Source organism: Cygnus atratus, chromosome Z, assembly GCF_013377495.2.
Source record: "Cygnus atratus isolate AKBS03 ecotype Queensland, Australia chromosome Z, CAtr_DNAZoo_HiC_assembly, whole genome shotgun sequence".
In the NCBI taxonomy this organism is placed as follows: Eukaryota; Metazoa; Chordata; class Aves; order Anseriformes; family Anatidae; genus Cygnus; species Cygnus atratus.
The window spans coordinates 26,947,277-26,970,732 of record NC_066396.1 but is presented as its reverse complement, the minus strand read 5'-3'; the positions used below and the strand labels follow the sequence as shown (position 1 = coordinate 26,970,732).

The following is a 23,456-nucleotide window of genomic DNA, read 5'->3' as shown; positions in this document are numbered from 1 at the left end:
GGGGGGCCGTTCCGCCGCGCCTCCAAGCCGGGTCCCCCCTTCTTTCTGCTCACCTCAGCCCCCAGACATTAATGGATGCGGGGCTGGAGGGAGCGCGCCTAGTCCTGGGAGGAGGAGAGGGGAGCGGGGAGGAGGGAGGGAGGGAGGGAGGAGGCTGGCGAGGAGGGAGGGAGGGAAGAAGGGAGGGAGGAAGGGAGGGAGGGAGGGAGGCAAGGAGGGAGGGCGGAGGGGGGCGGCTTGCCGGGCCCGAGGAAAGACGGTGAGGAGGCTGGGGCCGAGTCCCAAAGAGGGCGGCCTTCCTCCCCGCCTTATAGCGAGGGGGCCCTCACATGGCTCCCGGCGTCAGTGCGGACCCGGGCTCCCCCTCGGGGTGCCTCGCCGCTTTGCCCCGGCCGGGGGGGGCTGAGCCGGCCCGCGGGCGGTCTGCAGTGGAAAAGGGGGGAAATACAGACATCTACCCCCCCAAAAAAAAAAAAAAAAAAAATTAAGTTTGTCCCAAAGTGCTGGAGCATCTTTGCAGGATCCGTGGTGGGAGCTCAGCACCTTCCTGCGCTGCCCCTGGAGAGCGGGTCGTGTTCCCGTGGGAAGGAGGAAAAACGCCTTTTCGCCCAGATTTCAGCACCGCTGTGGGGAGGCGGCGTGGGGCCGACCTGAGGAGGGGGCTGCGGGAGAGCCCCGCTGCCGGTGAGGCCTCTGGAGAGCTGAGGTGTGCAGTGCCTTGGCGAGAAGGGGCGTCGGGCGGCACGTGTCTCCAAGCCCTCTAAAATAAAGTTTCCTACCCAAATCAGTGTCCCCGTGTCCCCCACCTCAAATGAAGGAGGTGGTGAACTAACAAACTCCAGATGAAAACTTCTGCCCACGGGATGGTTTTCGAAACTTCTCTGCCCGCTCCTTCCTCTTCCTCCTCCAGAGCTCAATTTATTTAAGAATTGAATCAAATATCTCTAGACGTCGACCTCCCAAACTCTCGGAAAACCGTCTCCAAAGCACACCACTAATCTCGTAGTCTATTTGTAAAGCCATTGTTTTTAAGGGGAGAGAAGCAGATCCCTCCATTATGGGAAACATTAACAGAGAATTAGTTTTACATCTTTCTTATGCAAAGGAAAACAATCCACCGGCCTTTAAATTGCCGATTCTGCTTTGAGCGCGAGGGCAACAACTCAAAGAAAGTGACACAAAGGATTGCTTTCCAATTAAGTTCCACTGTTCCCAGTTTCAGGTGATATATGATGCGAGGACAGCAGAGGAGAGGAGAGACCCTTTCCTCGAGGGCTCGCAGGAGAAAATAAATAAATAAAAATATTGGTTATAAATGTAATCAGCGGGGTCTTAGAAAGAAACACTTTGAAAATTCACACCCGTCCTAGGTCTGTCAGAGAAACCCACAACTGAAATCCGATTAGAACCGGAGCAGCGCTAAAGTATTTCGTGCTCCGAAATAAATCGTCGGACCGGTGTCTAGCGTCCTCACTTCTCCAATCTCACTTCTCAAACAATTGAAACACACCATTTTCTTGAAATGCGTTGTCTACATATTGTGCTAATTCAAAGCTTCGAGTCACCCTGTTTCAAACCCAGTTTCATGGATTTAAAGCATAATCCTTTCTACTATTTCCAAATAATCCTATTCACATTTTGTTCGCTAGTAAGACGCCGGCAGGAGAATGCCACCAGAAGTTTTAAAAGAGAGAAAAAAAAAAAAAAAAGACGAAAGGGCGGGGAGGGGGGAGCAGAAAAAGAACCTCCAAAGCCGGTAGTGTAGTATTGACTATTATTTTTTTTTCCCTTTGGGAAGACTGATAATATCACTCGAGATTAACGGATAATTGAAAGCAAAATGACATTTTGGATTAGCTTTAGGGTCCTAGGGCAAGTTACTGGAAAGAATGCAGAAAGAGAACTTTTCGTCCCTGAGAGAGGTTTTTCCTCTTTACGGAGAGTTACCATTTTTACTTTTCGCTCTTTTTTTTTTTTCTTTTTATTCTTGCTCATCTCCTGGTGTCTGGGTAAAAAGAAGAAAGAAAGAGAAAGAGAGAAGGAAAGAAAGACAGAAGGAAAGACAGAAGGAAAGAAGGAACGAAAGGGAGAAAGGGAGAAAGAGAGAGAGAGAAAGAGCGAGAGAAAGGAGGAAAGGAAGAAAGGAAGAAAGAAAGAAAGGAAGGAAGGAAGAAAAAAAGGAAGGAAGGAAGGAAAGAAGGAAGAGAAGAGAAGAGAAGAGAAGAGAAGAGAAGAGAAGAGAAGAGAAGAGAAGAGAAGAGAAGAGAAGAGAAGAGAAGAGAAGAGAAGAGAAGAGAAGAGGGAAAGAAAGAAAGAAAGAAAGAAAGAAAGAAAGAAAGAAAGAAAGAAAGAAAGAAAGAAAGAAAGAAAGAAAGAAGGGAAAGCAACCCCCCAAGCTGTAAATGGGAAGAACGGAGTGAAAGGATGCATAGGGAGGACCGCTGCAGAAACAACACCGAAGCAGGAGCCGGACCTGCCTGCCATCTCCTGCTGGAGCCGGTGTCGCCGGGCGGGTGACACGGACGGCTGTGGCAGCACCGATTTCCCGCAGCACCGCGGGCACTCCGGGTCCTCCTGGACGTGTCCTACGGGAGCGGCGAGGCCCTCGGGGGGCTTGGGGACCCCCTGGCAGGCTGGGGCAGTGCTGTCAGCGCTCTCCCGTCTCCGCAGGGGAGCCGCGGGGTGGCTGTCAGCCCCCGGGGCGGACAGCTAAGACCTGGTGTCCCCGCGGTCCCCGCACGTCGCGACTTTCTCATGGTGCTGCCGGAACGGCTTCTCCCACTTGTTCCCCACCTAACCTAGCAGGTGCCTTCGGACAAGGGAAAGAAAGGACAGAGGAAGGCAGGCGAACAGCGGCGGCTCCTCGACGGGCGGCGGCGGACGCCTTTCCCCACCGGAGCTCTCCTCCCGCTGTCCCCGCTCCCTGTCCTGTCCCCTGTCCCATCGCTGGGGACAGGAGCGGCTCCGGCTCCGCTCCGCTGCGGGCGGTACTCTCCGCGGGCGGGGGGTGCCACCTACCGGCGGGGAGCGACGGGCAGAGGCCGCTCCGGGATGCGGGGGGCCCTGGCGCAAGACGCACCGCCCGGGGACTGCCGAGACCCTAAGGAACAGCAGCATTTTGGGGCGACCTGAACCCCTGCCCTCCGGAGAGGGACCCTGAGATCCGCTCCCGCAAAGGCTGTCCGGAGCCCTGCAGCCCGCCCCGGTGGTCCCGGGACGGCGGCGGCTGCCTGCCGTGCTTCCCTGCCGGTTGTGAGCGAGGCAACACGAAACGCACCTAAAACTGCAGGGGTACGGAGCCGAGATGTGAGCGACGGGCGTGCGTGTGTTTGTTGCTACTTCGGTTTATTGATATTCGTTTTAATCAAAAAAGTAAGCAAAATATTTATTTTATTTAATGAATAAAAATAAATAAATAAGTAAATAAAACATACACACAATTCCTACATGCCTATACGGAGCACCCCGCATTTTATCAGTGCGTTTTATCATGTATAGAATCAAACCGCTCTGGTAATCTCTACAAGCAGTCCGGGTGGCTCCTGCTCTTTACCTGAACCGGTGCCTGCCCCTGTTCCCCAGGTTCCCCAGCACCAGGGCTCCTGCAGGGCAGAGAGGACAGGAGCTTCAGCGATCCCCCGGGGCATGGTTCCCCCCGCGATCCCCCTGTGCCTGGCCAGCACCTTCATGCAGCCAGGTTGGCAGGCTGGCTGGGCCATTCCAGGTTTTCTGGAGCTGCCCCTGATGGTGCAGCAGGGTGTCAGAGCCTTGTAGAGTGCCATGTGGGCAGTGCACATCCCTGGGTGGTTTGCTGAGCATTTGGATATGTGAGGGCGAGCCCACGCAGCCTGGAGAAAGAGAGGTAGAGCCTGGCCACCCACTACTCCCCCTTGCTGAAGAGCCTGCCCTGGACCTGCTGCACCTTGAGAAACTGCAGCCCCAAATGTGAAGATTTTTTGACATATCCTTGTACCTCTCCAAACCCAGATCTAATTCTTCCCTGCAGAAATGACCTTTCCATTATTTAAATAAAATAATTTCCTGAAAAAAAAAGTGCAGTTTCTGTTGACGTTACTGCCCTGGCCAAAGATCAGACCGAATTCTGCCTGGCTTGCATCCTGGAAAAAAAATGTCTTCCACCATTGATGCTACAACAGGACAGTGTGTCTGACAGGGACCATTGCAGCAATAGCTATGGCTTCCATTGCCCACAGTGACCAACAGCTTAGCCCCACAATTCTTTTGCACATTTATCTCCCTCCTCCCATGCTGGCTTAGTGCTGTGTGGTTCTGGGGGAAGACAACTTTACCCTTAAGCATCCTTCAAAGGCCAGGATTATAAACTGGGTCTGTGTGATCAGGCCACAAAACAATGCATTGCACCTGAAAAGCTGAAGAGGGCTGAAGTAAAATGTGGGGCTTCCTGCCACACTGACTGCTGAAAAAGAGTTTGTCACCCTTGGAGGGGACCCTACCACCACTGACATTTTTTATTTATTTTCTTTTTCCTTTGCTCTGTAATTCTTGCATGGCAAGTATTTCTGCGGTGATTTATGAAATTCAGTTCCTGTAAGGCTCTTTTGGGCCCTCACTTCCTGCAAAATTTGACTACAATTTCTCAGGATACATCTGCACTTCTGTTTTAACAGAACACAAAAAGAGTTTATAGGTTTATACTAGTTAGATATATTATTTATATTAGTTAGTTATAAGTTTATATTAGTTAGATATAGCACCCGTCTAGCACCAGAAGTTGTCCTCAACACCAGCCAGTATCAGATGTTTATGGAAGAGTACAGAAACAAGACAAGTGTGTAAAATTGTTTCATAGCTGCCAGAAATCTAGGCATCAGGATCTCTTTTAAGCCAAAGATAACATTTGAATGTAATAGCCTTTGATGGATTTTTCTACTGTGTATAGTACAAACACTTTCTGAAATCATGTACATTTACACCACTGAACATGTTCTGCAGTGAAATGTTCACTAGCTTTAACCACAAGTGGTATGAAGTGTCTCTTTTTGTTTGCTTTAAGTCAGTTACCTGCTCTTTTAATCCAATGCTTTCTCATTTTCTTACTACAAGAGGCAATGAACATTTGTTTTTAACTGTTCTCTGACATTCTCTACATAATCAGTGAATTCTTTGTTGTAAACGTGTTCTGGCAAATTAAGAGGAAGATCCGATAATTAATGCATCAGATATTTCACATATTTTCCATTTAATTCTGTAGCAATGCAAGTAAGCCCTGAAGGAGTATGGACCCATTTGTAAGAACAGTGAATACTGGTAGGTATGCTCTGCTTCCACTTATAAGTCTTTGAGGATTATCTATACTGTGGTCAAAGATAGAGGAGATTGATTTTTCACATAAAGTAAGGGGGTGGTGTGTTCCTGCCAGAGCTTGAGCAGAATTAACAGCTAGCTGCTGCAGAAGGAGGAAGGTCTTTGCCCCCCTCCAGCCTCTCCTCCTCTGGCCACCTGCGTCCATCACTTACCTCCTGCCGAGCACCAAGTTGACCCAAGAGGCCAGGAAAGCCAAAAGCAAAATCCGGAATGAGTCACAGCCATGCAGCTGCCAAGACATTAGCAAGACGGTCACGTCAAAGGCGGTATGTTGATTATCCTGTATCTGAAAGTGCAGCAAATTTAGTCCTAATTCATCGTGGGTTAAATGTGCCACCCTTGGGTGGAGCCACTCTGTTTTTGGGTCAGGCCTTACCAACCTCTCTTTTTATCTGTTCTCCAGCAAGATCTTCATTGTGACTCTACCTACCACAAAATCCTAACATGAAACCTTTTCTAGGCAAGCTTTTGCCAGTCAGATTAACACCAACTTCAATTATTCAGTATCACCTGTTTGAACCATGCACAGTGAAAGCAGGAATTCTTTATGTTGCACTTCTCTGACTAATCTCTAGACTAACTCTGCAGGGTGTTATACACAGGGAGACGGCCCGAGGCTCATAAAAGGCTTGTGATGTGGCTTGAAGGCCAGGTATTTGGGGTTGCTGATTTTGAGTTGCAGGCATGGTGAGAAAAGGACACTGCTTGATGAGGAGCTCTATCTCTTCCTTGATATTGAAGTCTTTTATGGATTTTTACATACATTCAACAGCACTTGATACAACATTGTAATATCTGAGATGGAAACAACACTCTACTTATGTTCAGTCTTCCTGGGCTGACATTTGATGTATATATCGTTGGTATCTCTTAACCATTTATGAATTTCTAATTTATGAATTATATCAAGACTTTCTGAGACATTTTCTTTTCCATTCATATCACTTTTAAAATTGTTGGTATGCCATGTACTTTGGCTTTCTTGAGTGCTAAGTACAACTTTCTTTTGAACAAACATTTTCCAAAAGACTTTGAATATCAGGCAGATTTCTTTCTGCCTGAAAATACATTGAATGCATGCTCTTTATGTCCACGGATAGTCAGGACAAATATTACCTCATTTTAGCCTGATCATTTTTGTTTATGACTTCTGATTCATTTCCTGAATATAATACTAAATTAACATCTCAATATACCCTGTTATTACTGACACAGGACCGTCCATGTCTTTCAGGACAGCTTTTCCTCTGTTACCTTCACAGCAATGTTTGCCTTTCTTTTGCCTTTAGTCTTTTGCATAATTCAAGAGACAACTTTCATGAGCAACCATTTCACTCTCTTTTCCCATTCCTATGGTTCTGTGCAGCTAATGAACTTTTCCTCAGTAACTGATGCTCTCTGCTGATTTTGAGGTCCTAAGTTTCAACCCTTTCTCAGGTCTCATAACATGCTCCCAGAGCTCAGGCTCTGTTTCAGTACTATGGGCTTTGGATCTATTTGACTTCTCAACAGAAGTTGTTCAGCTACAAGTAAATCCAGGTTTAAGTTTATGTTTCTCATTATGCAATTACACAAAAAGGAATGGAGAAAACAAGCCAACGCTATTTTAGCATTCTAAAATACTTTTTCTCTGATGCAAAGTTTATTTTCTGAAGGTCTGGTGTTTGTTCCAGGAAATGTAACCAAATCTAACAGAATTTCTTGAACTGCAGTTCTTGAACTGCTTCGGTTGATTCCTGATATAACTCAGTGATGTGGTTTTCAGCATAATTTGTCTTTGAAATCTCACATGAGGGAATATGAGATCATACCTCCAGCCCAGTTAATCCTAGGCTGACAGCTGGAACCACACTTTCTACATCTTCTATCTTGGAATAATCTTTCTGTGATTCATTTTCACTTCAGTCTTTTAGCCTATTAATACATTTCACATGTTTGTAATCATCAACTGGCCTGGAAATTCTGAAAACTTTCTTATATGTTGATGGCAGACTGTGATAAATCTGAAGCTGTAGTATTGAAGTATTTATTGCTTTTACTTTCATTAGCCTGCAGTGACTCTTTTTTTTCCCCCCTTTTCTTATTTTTATCTTGGCTATATTCCTATTTGTTGCAGGTACATTGCCAATTTAATCTTACAATAAATTAATGAATTTATAAGCTGTAATACGGGCTTTTTCTCATTCATCTTCGAGCAAACTTGTTCACTGTTCCAATGTGTAGATATGTTGGACCGGATTTCAGCATTCCTTCCCCACAGCTGTTTGATCGTTGTCTAATTTTCAGAGGCGACATAAATTTGCTGGGAGGCACAGCTTGCATTTAGCAGAACCTTCTCAGTCAGCACTGTTTTGTGACCATTTATCGCCACTAGATGGAGTCGACCCGTGTTCATTATTCATTCTCACTAATTACAAGAGTGATTGGTTTGCTCTTTAACAGCGAGCAAAGTCTTCTGTGCTAGGCAACTTGTTTAGAAATTAATAGCTCTGGTGTAGTGAAGAGATATCATTAGAGCAAAACAAAGCCAAAGCACAGCCTGGACAAAACCATGATGCTGGAGCTTACTTACATGGGAGCCTTAGTATTAACGAATACAGAAGGATAAATTTATTAACACAATCTTATGGAAACAAGAGCAAGGGGAGTAGTTTCCCGAGGATATTCCAAAACAGAACTGATTTAAAAGTCATTAAAACACGTGGTGAGATTGCGTGATCAGTGATATTTCTGCTGATGCCAGGAGGCCCAGGGGGTATGGTTGCAGTGATGACAGGGGCAGGCCTGCAGAGCAGTGTCTTCTCTCTTGCATTGCTCCTCCATATGGCTGGACCTGCACCCTAGGGTACAGCACGGGACTGAGCCCCCTGCACGCTGCAGAGCCTGGGTGGACCATGAGGAGCCCAGGGCGAGGTGTCGTGGGCAGGTTGGATGTGGAGCTTAGGGACATGGCTTAGTGGGTGACATTGGTGGTAGGGTGATGGTTGGACCAGGTGATTTTGGAGGTCTTTTCCAACCTTAAAGATTCTATGGGGAAACATGGTCGTGGGAGAAGAAGGAGGAATGAAAGTATGACGTGCATGTTTGGGTGGTTGGTTTTATTGAAGAAAAAATAAATACTCTAAGAAGTGGGAAGGATTTGTGGGAAGGGAAGGGAAGGGAAGGGAAGGGAAGGGAAGGGAAGGGAAGGGAAGGGAAGGGAAGGGAAGGGAAGGGAAGGGAAGGGAAGAAGGGAAGGGAAGAAGGGAAGGGAAGAAGGGAAGGGAAGAAGGGAAGGGAAGAAGGGAAGAAGGGAAGGGAAGGGAAGGGAAGGGAAGGGAAGGGAAGGGAAGGGAAGGGAAGGGAAGGGAAGGGAAGGGAAGGACAGCACGGACCAGGCCCCGCCTGCCGCCCCCCCCCCGCCTCCCTTTAGGGCGCCCCCCGGCGGCCCGGAGGCAGCGGCGGTTGCGCATGCGCGGCCCTCCCGCCCGCCTGCCTTCCGGCCGCCATCTCGCTCCCCGCCGCGTGCTGTTCCCGGCTCCGCCCGCGGCCCGCTCTGTGCCCTGCGCCCGGCTCCGGCAGCGCCGCGCCCGCCCCGGGAAGGTGACCGGGGGACGGGGGGGGGCTCGGGTCGGGGCTCGGGGGGGGGACGGGGGTGGCTGGTGGGGGGGGGGGCGGTGGCGGCCTGGGCCGCGCTGCGGGGCTGGGGCGGCTGCGGGGGTACCCCGTGCCTGACGGGCGGTGCCATTGGTTCCGCAGATGAAAGAAACGATCATGAACCAGGAGAAGCTCGCCAAGCTGCAGGCCCAAGTGCGCATCGGAGGCAAGGTAGGTGCCGCCGCCCCGCGGGGCGGTGGGAGGGCTCGGTAAGGGCAGGGCGCGGTGGCCGAGCGGCTGCTCTGCAGGCTCTGGTGTTGTACGGGCTGTGGCAGGAGAAAGTAGGCCTTACAGAGAGAGAGCCCAGGTGAACTTCCATAGCAGGGTATAGGTGGCGGTGTGCTAGGTCACAGACCTTTGGAGCTGACTGTGGCCGTACTCATACGTTTTAGGGCAAAGTTGGAATTTCTGTGTGTGTGGCATCGTTTTACCACCGTAGAAGTGGAAGGTATAAAGTGCTTGGAAGGTGCTTTTATGTTGCCATGACATCTGACAATGCGTACCTGTGTGATTAGTTATAATCTGAAAATTTAAAAAAAAAACTTTCTTGACCATAGTCATGTGCTGGCAAACATTTTAATACAGTTCATGTTTTTAAGGCAGTAATTTGTTAGTAACTTTATTCCTGAGGAAATATGCTCATCTTGGATGAGCATATTTTGGAATAAGAGAGGTATCTTGGAATAAGAACTATTCAGCAGAACTCTTATTGACAGAGTTTCCAGTGAATTTCATTGAAGTTTTTGCCTTTGACTGGGGATTAAAACGGTCTTAAATCGGGGTGAAATCGGCATTAACTGGCTTGGTGATCTTGCATGTTGTTTATGTGGATTACTAGTTAAGCAGAGAACTGCTGAATTGCTGGTTGTGTGTGTACTATCAATGTGTGTATTGACTACAGATATATCCAACACTAGTCATTTAAGAATAAGCATTCACATTGCAGCTCTTACAGCTGTAGTCGATATAGGTGTTTTACAGGTTTTTTACCTTTTAGAAGATTGGCAGATGGATGCATAGTATATTACCAGTTGCCTACTGCATCCATTCTTTCCAGTACAAAGGTAGAGGGACGTGAACAGCATGTCTCAGCATGATTAGGGCAGAATTGCTTACTAAAAACACATAATCTTTAGAAGCTTAAATCTATGGAGATTAAAGTAGCAGATGTTCATTGAAATTCAGACTGTGTGAAGTTTGATATCTGTACTTAATACTGGTAAATGTTGAGGTGGGGAGGGTGTCACGTGTTCCTACATAACCTTTAATTCAAGACGTAATTTTTCAAAGTTGAGTGAGAGGGCTTTTGTCCAGAGAGACTAATTTATGTGGCTCAATTACTATAGAAATTTTTGTATTGCTGTGTGCGGCAGAGCAGATCACTAACTTGACAGTAGCAGGAAAGGAACACCACACTTTCTAGACAAAAGGCTAAACTTCTGAGCTGTAATCCTCCAAGTTTTAGTTTCATGTGAATTTGTCTGTTGGTGTTTTTGTAAAGATGTTAGTGTCCAGCCAGTTTTCTAACTTCAGCCTCTTTGCACTCAAAAGGTATTGCAACCACTTATTTATGCAGCAAGGCAGCAACACGTTTTCATATTGTTACCATATAGAAGATGGGAGGCTGAGTTAGGAAGACTTAGTTTCATGTGTAGTTAGCCATTTCTACCCTGGATTTTACTGAAGCCTTATGATTGTTCCAGCAAGTATTAGAATGATACTTTCTTCTTTTTCATAGTTGTAGATGTCTTCTAATATGGGACAGTTATTTCCCTGGAGAAACCTACAACTCTGTTTGTTGGGGAACTAAACCTTTGTTTGTTTTTCTTTCTGAACAGAGGTGATCTGAAATACTATGTGCAAGTATTTTTAAAAACATGTATTTATAAATATTTTGGCAAAATGAAAGTGTTCTTCAAATACGTACGTGTAGGTCCATCAGATGAAGATGTATATCTGGAATAAAAATTGAATGATTGGCTTTTTCTCATTCATACTCTCCTATGAGTGAGAAAATAATAATATATTGATAACTTGGTGTTCTCTGACTTCATGAAATTCTGGCTACAACTTGAGAACAGTGATCTAAAGAGACCTTGAAAACAACTGAAGTCTGTACTCAGCCTTCAGTTTTAGGCCAGTGACAACAGATAATGATAAATGTGCAGTTCTTCTTTTCTAAGTAGGATGCTGCAGAATCCCTGTCAGAATTGTAAAGTTTCTCTGGTGATTTGCTTCCTAAAACCTCACACTTCTCACAAGCATTTAGAGGTTGCGTTATTGTGAGGGAAGGATTGCAGCAGTACAGTTGGAGGGGTGGACTTCCGGACTGCAACACAGAAGTGGAACTTGATGTATGAAATTTGATTTGTAGATGGCTACAGAGTAGTTATGTGGCCCTGAGGATTGCAGTTTATGAAGAACTGTTTCAATATTAATTTATATGTTTTTTTTGCAAAGGGTACTGCCCGCAGAAAGAAGAAGGTTGTCCACAGAACAGCCACAGCAGATGATAAAAACTTCAGTTTTCTTTGAAGAAATTGGGAGTGAACAATATTTCTGGTATTGAAGAGGTAATTCCTTCAAATGAAAAAGTGCTTTTCAGTATAGAAATATAAAATGTCACTTGCCAATTTAATTTTGATGCGTTTTAAACCTGTCTGTAAATTATCAGTAAGTCTTCATTGAGCTTTAGAAAAATCAGCTAGTTTCTAGTTAAATTGAAAAACCACACTAAACTTCTTGAAATAATGTTTTTTTGTTTGTTTGTTTGTTTTCTTGCAGGTAAATATGTTTACCAACCAAGGAACAGTCATTCACTTCAATAACCCTAAAGTCCAGGCATCTCTGGCTGCTAACACTTTCACTATCACCGGCCATGCTGAGACAAAGCAGCTGACAGAAATGCTTCCTAGCATCTTAAATCAGCTCGGAGCTGACAGTCTGACCAGCCTGAGGAGATTGGCAGAAGCCTTGCCCAAGCAACGTAAGTTGAAACTTGAATGCATTCCATGCTGGCACCTGACATGGACTTATTTATACAGCTGCAGTGAATTTCAGAGCACTCTTACTGTCTGCAAGCATATTATGACATAAAGAAGTAGAGCTCTTAGATCTTATTTATAGCTCAATTCCAGCAAAGAGCGTAACCAAATAAAGCAGAGGCATTTGTTTCTCAGTGTATCTCGTGGCTGGTCTAAGACTAGAAAGCGGCAGCGAGACTTGATTTTGTGGTTTCCTTCTTGATGTGGCTACCATATTTTGACATACCTATCTCTTTAAAGCTAGACAGATCAATTATCATGGAAGGCTTTAAAAAGATAAACTTCAAATGTTTGTTTTGATGCACTGAATGGAAATATAAGTGGAGTGGAGGGACCTAAGTACAGACATCTTGCTTCTGCTTTGTACCTTCACAGGTGTGGTGAAGGTATTTCATTTTTCATGGGCTTTTTGGTAGCTAAGAGGGAATTACACAATACTCAAAAGAAAATACGTTGTAATTTGTGTGTGTAGAGTAGGGTAGGACTGGCATGAGAATTAAGCTACATATACCAACTTCCTATTCCAGCCTTAAATTAGTAAAACAACCTGAACATCTGTTCTCTCGGGTTGTCTGGGAAAAGTAGAAGAAGGACTTAAGTGTGGTATTTGAAAAAGGTGGTGCTGTTAGAGCTTGCGAATTGGTAGTGTAAGACAGGCTTGTTGACCCTGTGTCTATATAGGGTCTTTCTGTGTCTTCTCAAACATATTAAGTCTGTTGCTTATAGAATGTGGAACATCCTAAACAGAAAATGCAAGAAGCTTATGATGTCCAGTTGCTGATATTAATGAACTTGATCGTTACATTTATTTCTGTGCTTTGCTGCCAGCAAAGACAACCTCTCTTTCCATTCCTCAAGTTGATACTGCTTCCCTCCAGTCTATTTCCCAGCAAAAAAAAAAAAAAAAAAAAAATCATGCCACAAGTAGTCTTCATGAGGAAATAAACCACTTCTTTGGCCATGAAGCTCAGTTTCCTCTTTCCTAACGTTCTTTCCGTGGCTTTTGTGTGATAGTAGTAGGACTCAAAAGAAGGAGAATCCGAAGGTCTTAAACTGATCCACTGAAGCCTTGCTTCTCATAACAAGATGGGTATATTGTGCACAAGCTAAGTTGAACAGTTTTAATAGTGGATAAGCTTGTTTAAAGTGCTTGCTTTGCATTATCTGGTAAATGGCAGTTTATTTCTGCTTTGGGTGGATGCCAGGGTAGTTGCACAAAACTTTCCATTCAGTATTGTCTACTAGGCTTGGAAACCTGACATCAAAGAGTAAAGCGTGTGCAGTGATCGTATTTGCAGGTGTTGAAGTGAACTTGGTTTGGTCTTGGGGATGAAAAGAAAATGCAGACAGTTCAGGAGGAAATAAAAACAGTTTGCTTTTGAAATGTCTTACTTAACACTAAGGATGTAGTCAAGCTATAACAGCTTTCTGCTATTAAAAACAAAAGGACGATTAGCGGTGACCTTGTCACAAGCCCTTTCTGAGTAAATTTTATGCATTCATCTACTTCTCTAGAAATCAGGGTACAGTGATTTTGGTCATCTGGTATAAACTTGTCTTTTTCTTCATTCTTTTCTTGAAATCAGAAGGGTTAATTAGGAAAAACTGAGGTAGTGGAGAGTTTAATACAGCTTAGCCTAGGTAGTGCAGCTAAGAATAGCAGTAAAGGCAGTGGCACAAGCACCTAGGGACCTGAGATGCCTATTCTTAGCGTTCTGCTACTGCAGTTTGAGAGATACTCATTGGTCTGCTCCAGTAGGCATGGTTAAGTCTCAGTAGCTCTGGCAAATATAATGGGAGTAGTAAAGGTACTGAATCATCATCATCAGAGAAGTGGACCAGAGCATGTGGTTACCTCAAACAAGTAAGTGTAAAATGGTGCATCCAGTTCCATATCCCTCTAATTTTTCCAGGGAACAGTAGTTATCTTTGTGTCTCTAGTCATCTGCATCTACCTGCAGCTTCATAATTACACTGTTGTTTTTCTTGAGTGTCTGAGATCATAAGGACTCAGATCTGTCCTTTTCCTTGTAAGTTGCTGATGTCATGAAATAGGTAAACCTCGAGAACTGTTGAGTAGTCGGTAAACAAAGATACTTTCAAGAGAAATTGGTAGAATAAGTCTTTGTCCATGTAGCTGAAAATGACTACCATGCAAGGCACTCAATACCTTTAGATAAAAGATGGTGACTAGTAAACTATCATCTCTTTGAGCATGATCAGTAACAAAGGGAATGATAACTTCTTAGGCTAGTTGTAGTTTTTTATTCAGCAAGGAAACCGTATAGAGCATTGCAGCTTAGCTTAGACTCTTTTTTAATGTTTAAAAAGAAATAAGCAGAAAGCAGAACAACACTGTAACTATGGTGCTTATGGTGAGCTAGAATAACACTTTTTGAACTACTTGCTTATTGCAGCTGTGGATGGAAAAGCACCACTTGCTACTGGTGAAGATGACGATGATGAAGTTCCAGGTAAGAACAAACATGATACTGAGAAAAAGGAAATGAGTTTTGCTGAGAGATGACTTACGTACCATAACATTAGGCCAAGGACAGTAGAGTATTGATTGGTCACTCACTGTTGCATAACTTTTGTGGACAGGTTATTTCATTATTTTCAGATACTGTGCTAGACTAGATGAATAATTGGTTTGGGATAGCATTTTTGTCCTGTGTAGGAGTAATAGCTATGGCTAAGATAATTATTTAATCTTCAGTAAAAAGTCTGGGACAGAACTACCTTTCCAGTATCACTTTGTTTAGTTGTGGGTACAAGTGAAGTTAAATGATTTTAGAATTGTGCTTTATAATGAACCACCTAAAACTTAGTTCTTAAGCAAGAAAATGAAGTCTAAAAAGCTCTTATGTTATTTGACCTGTGTTCTGTAAGCTGTTTTTTTTTTTATTTTAACCTCATAAGCACTTGATATGAAGTAGAACTTTAGAAAAAATACATTTGGCAAAGCAGAAGTGGGTCAAACTCTAATTTTGGTGTTTTTCCTTCTCCAGATCTTGTTGAAAACTTCGATGAAGCATCAAAGAACGAGGCAAACTGAACTAACTGTCACTTTCTGAATAAAGTTAAAACTTGAAGAAGCTACATGGAGCTGCTATTTTATATTTTGACTGCTTTTGTTTGACTTCATTTTCTGATGATCTCAAGATCTGTAATATTTGGAAACTCCTTGAACCTGCAGCTCCTTCTAGTTATTGCTTGTACACAATATTACTTTTGTGGCCCGGTTGAACAAACCTATGCTTTGAAATAAGATTGCTAATGAATCTCTGCCTAGACACATTTTTGAGTAACTTGTATACAAGCAAAACCTCATCTTTAATGAACTTTGGCATACAATAAAAAAATACGTAATAAACTTTCTGGTCTGGCTTCTTGTCAGAAAAGCAGGAAAAGAATTGTCTGTAAGTATTAAACTATTATAAGAGGTCTTGTTTTTCTGCAGAGCATCTTCTTTTCATGGTGTTAGAAAACTAGCTTCTAAAAATTTCTTTGCTTAAGTTAACATTTTAGACTTAAACAGGGGTTCTTAAATAATGCTTCTCTGGGTTCCAGAGAATGAGAGAGTTTGTTTCTTGGTTATAAGGAAAAGTTCTTAAATTGCAGTATAACCTTTGCATAGCTATTGCCCCCAGGGGTGAGGGCTCAACTTTACATTTAGGAGTGTTTGATGTTAATGATAGATCAGGAAACTTCTGTAACAAAAACTAAGCTTTGGATAGAGGTCAGTGGTTGAGTGCTCTAAGATTGTCTCTTTAGAGCAAATACTGCTGGAGGAGAAATTCATCCTGTCTTGTGCAGGATAAAATGCAGGACAAATTTTTTCATAAGGGATAGCCATAGCATGAAGTTTGCGTTTTGCCTGGGAAAGGGTGGGGATGTCTCTGACTTGCTAAGCATGTTTGGTGTGGTGTAAGTCAGCTATTGGGAAAGAGTGGAGGAACTTGTTCAAGCCATGCCGCTCGTATGGTTTGAACTAAGACAGCGGTCGGATATGAGCGTGACACAGCTGGGTTAACAACAAAACACTTTCAGTTTACTTGTCTCAGTTTGCAAATACTTTATCAGTAAATTACACTTCGTTTTGAATTAATCCAAATGAGAAAGTACATTAATTGAATTGTAGCAATAAGGTGAAAAAAAGCTAAACAGCAGATTAGTGTTTACATGGGTGTGGTGGCCCTAACCTAACAACCTCATGAAAGATGATAAACTATACCTCCTGAGAGCTGTTGAGTCAATAAATGTGCTTTTTTTTTTTTTGAGAAATCAGTAAATGTGTCTTTTCTGTGACTCAGATAAGTATTTCTAAAGACCAGCATACTATAAGCCATTGTAGCGCATGCTCCTGAAATGTCATACTGGCTTCTGTCTCATGAAGGAACTTACTGCCTTTCTTAGATGATCTAGACAGTTAACCTTTTCCCCACTATCTGACATATACTTGGTTTTTGAAAAATACTGAAACAACTGTTGCTGAAAGAACTTTGATTAGCAAAATGATGCTACTCAAATGATAGGCAGCCACGTGACATCTGTGGAAGTATGGGTGGTAGGTACACTTCCAATCAGGAAATACTGGTGTATCTTACACATTCCTAAGTTGTGACTAAGGATCAAGACTTGGTCAAAATATGTTCTTGATTATAACAGACTCTAAATGGAATTAGCTTTCTTGTTAATACTAATCTTCATGTCTCACACTTAAATACTCAGCACTGGACTGAATGTTGTCATTATTTCCTCTCAGTAAGGAGTTTAGTTATAGTCTCCCTAGTCTGTCATTAACTGCCAGAATCTGAAAATAACTGTGTTAGTGTTTCTCATTAGCTTGAACTTCTATGTAACCATATTATAATTGTGCCATTAGGGACTCGTGTGGAGATTCATGTATATTCTTGCTCAAGGAAAACAGCTTCTTATCTCCATTCCACGTATCTTGGACAATAGAAATGCAGGCATTTCTCCTTGGTTTTCTCTTAAAACGAAGGCCTGTTTGTTCCCATAGCTTTTTCAGATTAAAATTCATTCTGGTTCTGTCATATTAAGCTTTGTAACAGCTAGATTCCAATACAGTAGTGGGCACTACTGAAATTCTTCAATTTAGCAATGAATGTTTAGAAATGTCTTCATAATATATTCATAATACTGTCTTAAACTTATTCCTTAAAGGCTCTCCTGTAGTCTTAAAAATTATATCTTCCAACAGAAAAGCAATTCATTTTAGAAGATGGTAAAACTATATATTAAGCTGCGTGTGCATATGTAAAAAGAAACTCCCTATAATGATTTTTAAAAGCACTATTTTTAAAGGTCTAGAGGATAGCACTTGAGTTATTAAAGGTTGCATTTTTTTTTTAAGTTTTGTGAAGTTGAGGTGGTGTCTCCTAGGAAGTGTTCCAGTGAGAATTTCTCATAGTCAATAGCTCATGTTTAACAAATGTGACCAAGAAAGGTCTCTTGAGCTGTTTTAAAATGTTCACGGCTTAGTAAGTCAGACACTGAAGTCAATACCTGAGTACTGTATTCCGTTGCTTGCTGGTGGTGCAAGGAGTTGTTGCAGTTCACCCTTACTTCTGTGAAGTTTTATGATGAGTGCTTTGTGTGTGGAAAACAACATAAATATTTCACCTCTTCTAAAATGGTTTCCTTGTACCTCTGCTTCATCAGTGTCAAATTTAGTATGAAAGTAAAAACAACAACAAAACTTTTTGCCTATGACTTGGCCTTTTGTTGTAGCTCCTGAGTATTGTACATCACACAGCTGTACAGTACAAATAGAACAAGCAGACCTTACCCATGCTGAAAACTGAAATGGCACGTTATGATATAGAGTACTAAGCACCGTGGGACAGGAAAGTTTTAAAGAAGAAATTGATTAAGCCTGTTAAGCTTTGCAGTTGTTCCCAAGAAAGATTGTCCACAGTGTGGGAGAAGAAACTTTGAAAAACCTAAGTGTATGTTGAAGCCTATTAATATGTGCCCGTAGTACTCAGTCAAGAAAAACAATGTAATCAGACAAGGGATTAGTGAAAAATAAGTGTCTGTTAGGTGTTGTATGTTCGAGGTAAGGTGGGGAAAGTTAATGTTTTTCAAGGCTGGGGGAAAAATAATTGTGCTTGAGAAACCACAATGTGGAAGCAGATCATCCCATTTGTGAGAATGGATTCAAAGATGTGAAATTAATTAATACTCGGTGCAGATTGAAGAGCCACAGGTAAAGACAGAGGGAAGTCCATATTGATGTTGATTAGGTTACAGCCTTAAATGATTGGCAAGATGGTGGTCAAGAAGAGATTTTTAAGCTTAGTGTTTTACAACCCTGACGAGTACTCTAGCAAGTCTTGGGCTTACAGAAACGCATGAAACATGGCTCCTTGTTTTCCGAACTTAGTCTTCATCCCTCCTCAGATCCATGGTTTCTGTTACATCCAGCAATTTGTGAGAGCTGCTGAAAATGTTTTCCTTTTGATCTGGTTGTTGAAATATCCTAACTTAGACCAGACCAGGTGCTAGAATGAAGTATTTTTACAGAAATGGATCTGTCAGTGCAGCTGAATCAAGCTTACTTTACAGAGCTGAGCAGTGCATAGCATGAGGGAGTATCATGATTAGTTTGACTGTGAGTCAACCTCGAGAACTTTAAAGTGGGTGTATGTGGAAGCTTTGAGAGCCAGGAGTATAATTATTTCTGTGTATTCCAATTGACTTTATGCTGTGGTTTCGTGGTAGTAAAAGCTACTTGCATTCTCATCATGAAAGTCTTCAGCTGCCCTCTTAATATTCTGCCTTCTGTCACTTCATGCATAGATTATTTTTATAGAGAAATGTTAACAGAAGGAAGAGAGTATGTAATGCTGTACTGTCTTGCTATATTTTTTTGTTTGCTTGTTTTCTTGAAAGAAATCAATTTAACAGGTGAAGCTTGTGTATTGTCTTTATGTTGCAGTAAAAGTATTCTGGCAATGAAAAAGCCATCCTAACAAAGTTTGTGTAGTGCAAGTAATACTATATATATGTATATATATTTTTTTTTCAATAATACTTTTACAGGAGAGTCACTGCCCAGTCTTTTGGGTTACTAATGGATCTGAACAAATCACTGGTTAATTAGTGGTGTAAGCACTAATCACTGATCATGCAGCATGCAGTTTTTTTGCTCCTGATATCCAATAACCAAAAAAGCGTTATAACGCTTTTCTTAGTCAGGGACTTGATGTGATGTGCACCATACTGGGAGATACTAATGGAAATACCTGCTGCACTTAAAATCCCGATTCTGCATTTCTATTGAATTAAGTGAGTAATATTGTGCTTTTTTTTTTTTAGGTACTGAAAAATGTTGATGTGGGTAGTGTTCTGCTCTCCCACTTAGAAGACAACTGAAGTTGAGTTTGACAGGTCTTATTTTCTCTGGTTAGAGATGTATATAATTGTTTATGGTGTTGCACCTGAGCTAATAACATCTAGTGGGCTTAAGCAGGAATCTAAAAAAAAAAATCAGCCATGTCTAACTTAAGAGTCTTCTGCTGAAAAAACAGCATGTAACTTGTGCCAAATGTTTGCACCTCCTCAGTGCAGTGGCTTGGTTTTAAAATGATGCAATGATACAGAGCTTTTAAATGCAAGATTTGAAGGTGTTTGAAGCACCTACTGAAACATGGGGAACTCTGGGTTTAAGCCACAGCCCCAGGAACTGCAGCTAGTCCTGTTATGCTTCTTTCCTGTTACTTAGAGTAACTGCATTAGACAAATGTAAAGGTAGATGTGTATGGCTTCAGGGTCAGATATTCTCTTAGTGTTTTGTGGGCTGCTGGTAGGATTCATACCTAAACTAATAATGAGTTGAAGTGAAAAAAAACCTGAACAAATGTCACAGCAGAGAGGCAGGCACATTGGTTTGAAGTGTCTCTTACAAATGTTTATCCTGGGACAGGTGTCATCCAAAGCAGCGGCAAGGAATTAGTGGGATGTCTCACTTACTGCCCTTCTGTCTGCTTTGCAATGCTTTGTGTTAGAAGATGGTGCAGTTCTTCATGGTTTGGGGAAGTTCCTGAGGAGAGTGTAACCATACAGTGGAATTTAACAAGCTGATTATGCAACTGGGTTTTGCCTTTAGCATACGTTGTGCGCAGCATCTGGATAAACAATACCCATGCACATCTGTGGCATTTCATGCTCCAGTAACTTCTACCCAGGGGGATGATCTTCAAGGATTTTTATTATTATTTTTACTGTTGGTAGAAGTCAGAGTAGCCTAGAGGTTTTAGGATTCACTGAGTCATCTTCTTCCAACAGCATACAAAACTGAGACTTGTTTAGGTGTGACCTTGTGCGTATCTACACTGATGTCTAGACTGACCTCTGTCAGGAGCTGTAGGCTAGATGAATTGTCATTCTGTCTTAAGTGTGTCAGCCCTCTCATGTTCATAGAATAGACACTCTGCACCCATTATATATGCTTCTCACATTTTAGCATAGTCCTATTTTAATTATTTACACTTTGAAAATAAATTGCTATTATTTGTTTCAAAACATGGGCTTTAGCTTTGTTTTTCAGCTTTACCCCATCTCTGTGTCTTTCCTGTCTCATTAGGAAATACAGTATATTTGACAGACAACTGTATCAGCAAGACTAAGTTAAACTCCAAGGGGGACTTGAAACTTCAAAATATAGTTACTGGGGTAGAAAAATGCAACAGTATACTTTCTAGAAGGCTGTAGATGCTCTTGATATCTTCACATTTCATCTGTGAGAAACAAAGCTGTGTTTTTGCAATAGAAGCTGTTTTTTGCAGTGGAAAACTCCACTAACCTTGCATATTCAAAAGTGATTGTGCAGGCATGACAGTAGCATAGCAGTGGGGAGTACGTTAAGCAGATAAGGGGAAGGCCCTACTGTTCCAAAAAAAAGGAAGATAGCTAAGAAAAACAGGACGAGCAGTGCGAAAACAGTAAAAACTAAAATCACGGGTCCTCTGGTCACGAAAGAAGGAGAAAAAAAAATGGAAAAGGAGAAATTAACGGTTGGTCAAATAAAATTGTACATCTATGGTATAGAAAGTTGTCAAGTAGCTTGTGAACCTGTAGTACTCAGCCAAAGAGGAAAGAGGGGAGAAATCAGGTATCGGGTAATGGGGAATATAAGGTTATGATATACTTTCTACTGTGTGCTCCTGCTTGCAGGATGTCCACCGTTGCAATCGTGAATAAAGTAACTTCAGGGAAGATCCTGTCTGAAAAACTGAGATATTTCTCCCAGTGTTCCCTGGCTGGTGCCCGCAGGGTGCTGGGGTGGCATGACCCTGCTCAGGCCTGGGCTCTGTGCTGCCGGCGGCACGATGCGAGCGGGCTCTGGGAAGAGGGGGGAGCCCAGGCTGCTCCCTCTCCAACCTCGCAGTACTCTGGGAGCTCCTGGACAGCCGCTCTCAGCACTGCTGTCACAGGAGAGGAGAGGACAGGCCCCAGTGCCAACCTTCTGCCACCATCTTCCTTGGCTTCTGAAGAAGGCCATTCATGACAAGGCCAGGATAGAAATCTTCCTCAGAGCTAGAGACCTCCCTCTGCATGGCCCAAAGCCTTGTGCAAGAACGGCCTGATGCCATTTCTGATGCCCCCTGTACGTCCGCAAGCTTGGGACGCCTGAGGGGATGGGTAGCTCTTTGTGGGGAGCTGAGCAAAGCTCTGGGCACAGGAATCAGGTTATGATATACTTTCTACTGTGCCCTCCTCCTTGCAGGATGCCTGCCCTTGCAATCATGAATAAAATAGCTTCACAGAATATTCTATCTGAAAAAAAAAATTGAGATTTTTCTCACACATGTAAGCAGGCAAGCATTATACTTATAAACAAAACCCTTTTTAGAAACAATGGCAATGTTGTTAGGCTTACGATCTTTCCCAATATTTCTGATAAACCTCATACCACTGGTAGAGAATAGCTAGGCAACCTGCTCTTATGATGTTTTTCAAAGCAACTGTTTTTTGAGCCTGTAGGTTATAAATTCTTCACTGAGAGTACGATAAAGCCCTGGAACAGGTTGTCCGGTGAGGTTGTGGATGCCTTATCCCTGGAGGTGTTCAAGACCAGGTTGAACAAGGCCCTGGGTGACCTGGTCTGGTGGGTAGCATCCCCTGCTCATGGCAGGGGGGTTGGAACTGGATGGTCTTTAAGGTCCCTTCCAACCCAAGCCATTCTATGAATCTACGAAAATGCTTAAGACAGCCTAGGTCCATCCCAATGGTAAACCTAATGGTGATTTAGAAAGGCTGAGTCAAGCCATCAGATGGTATAATAGGTTTGCTGAAATACTTTTGAGACAAATGCTGGGATCTGCATGAAAATGGTACTAGCCTGTAAACTGCGTTTTCCATTTATGAAATAGAAATGCTGATGTACTAAAAATACTTGAGGGATATGGAAAGCATGTCATGTTTCTGTATTTGCCATGTTTTGATAAAAATTATAAAAAAAAAAAAAAAGGGCATGCAGTTGGTCTATGTGAAGAATTGAAACAATATTCCCAATGATGCAGGTCAGGATTTATTTATTTATTTATTCTTACGGATTATTTGGAGATTACTTAGGCTGCTTCTTGCAGGAAAAGAATAAAGTATATGATGCAGTCCCATAGCTATAATCCCCCTGGTTGCCATACCCAGTTTACATCTCACTTTCTGTTGGGCTCTGAAACCTTCCCTGATCTGCCAGCTTTTGTGTGTATGGTTGACTCCATCAGTGTTCATCTGCTGAAGACTGACATGCTCTACAGTCCTATATGCATAAAGAACTGCTGGCTTAATTTGGTGACAAATCAACCTCAACAGAAAGATCTATTCAGACGTCATTCCTAAGGACTAGCCCCTAACAATATCTTTGATCTTCAAAGCACCCAGTGACTGGATTTCTTATTCACCCAGTTATACATTCATTGCCAGACAGAGCAGTATACTTCCTGAAAGCATATTTGCTGCACAGCAGGAGGTGCATGCAAGCGGAACTGTTATAACAATACTAATGATGATCAGTCTAGTGACAGGCTATGTCTGCACTCTGGTGATTTATACTATTGTTGTAAGAGAAAAAAACAATCTGGTCCACAATGGTCAGGACAAACTGCTGGAATGCCCCTAACAATCAGCTCCCTCATGAAAAATGCACAATAGATTTTAGTCCATCACAGTAAATACAAATGGTCTTTCCCTCTCTCTTTCTTTTCTCCCTTTTCTGTCTGTTTCTCTTGGTCTCTGCCTCCCTTTCTCTCTCATCCCTTAGTCTTTTCATGAGAATATGCAGTTCTCATGCTAGGGATTATATACAGCAGTGAATGTGAGTTTCTTAGAGTTAGGATAAACTTTCGTGGTTGCCCTACTTCTGGCCTTTTTGTTCCAAGAAATCATAAACCAGTTGAA

At 42.7% G+C, this 23,456-nt stretch overlaps 1 protein-coding gene across 1 annotated transcript; it reads left to right on the top strand.

The window, feature by feature from the left end:
* Positions 1-8,773: 8,773 nt before the first annotated feature.
* On the top strand, positions 8,774-15,402 carry BTF3 (basic transcription factor 3). Its single transcript, XM_035553643.2, is given in 7 exon segments — positions 8,774-8,928; positions 9,085-9,153; positions 11,443-11,494; positions 11,497-11,555; positions 11,767-11,968; positions 14,444-14,500; positions 15,038-15,402. Coding segments are annotated over 7 exon segments (618 nt in total). The 5' UTR covers positions 8,774-8,796; the 3' UTR covers positions 15,085-15,402.
* The last annotated feature ends 8,054 nt before the right edge of the window (positions 15,403-23,456 follow it).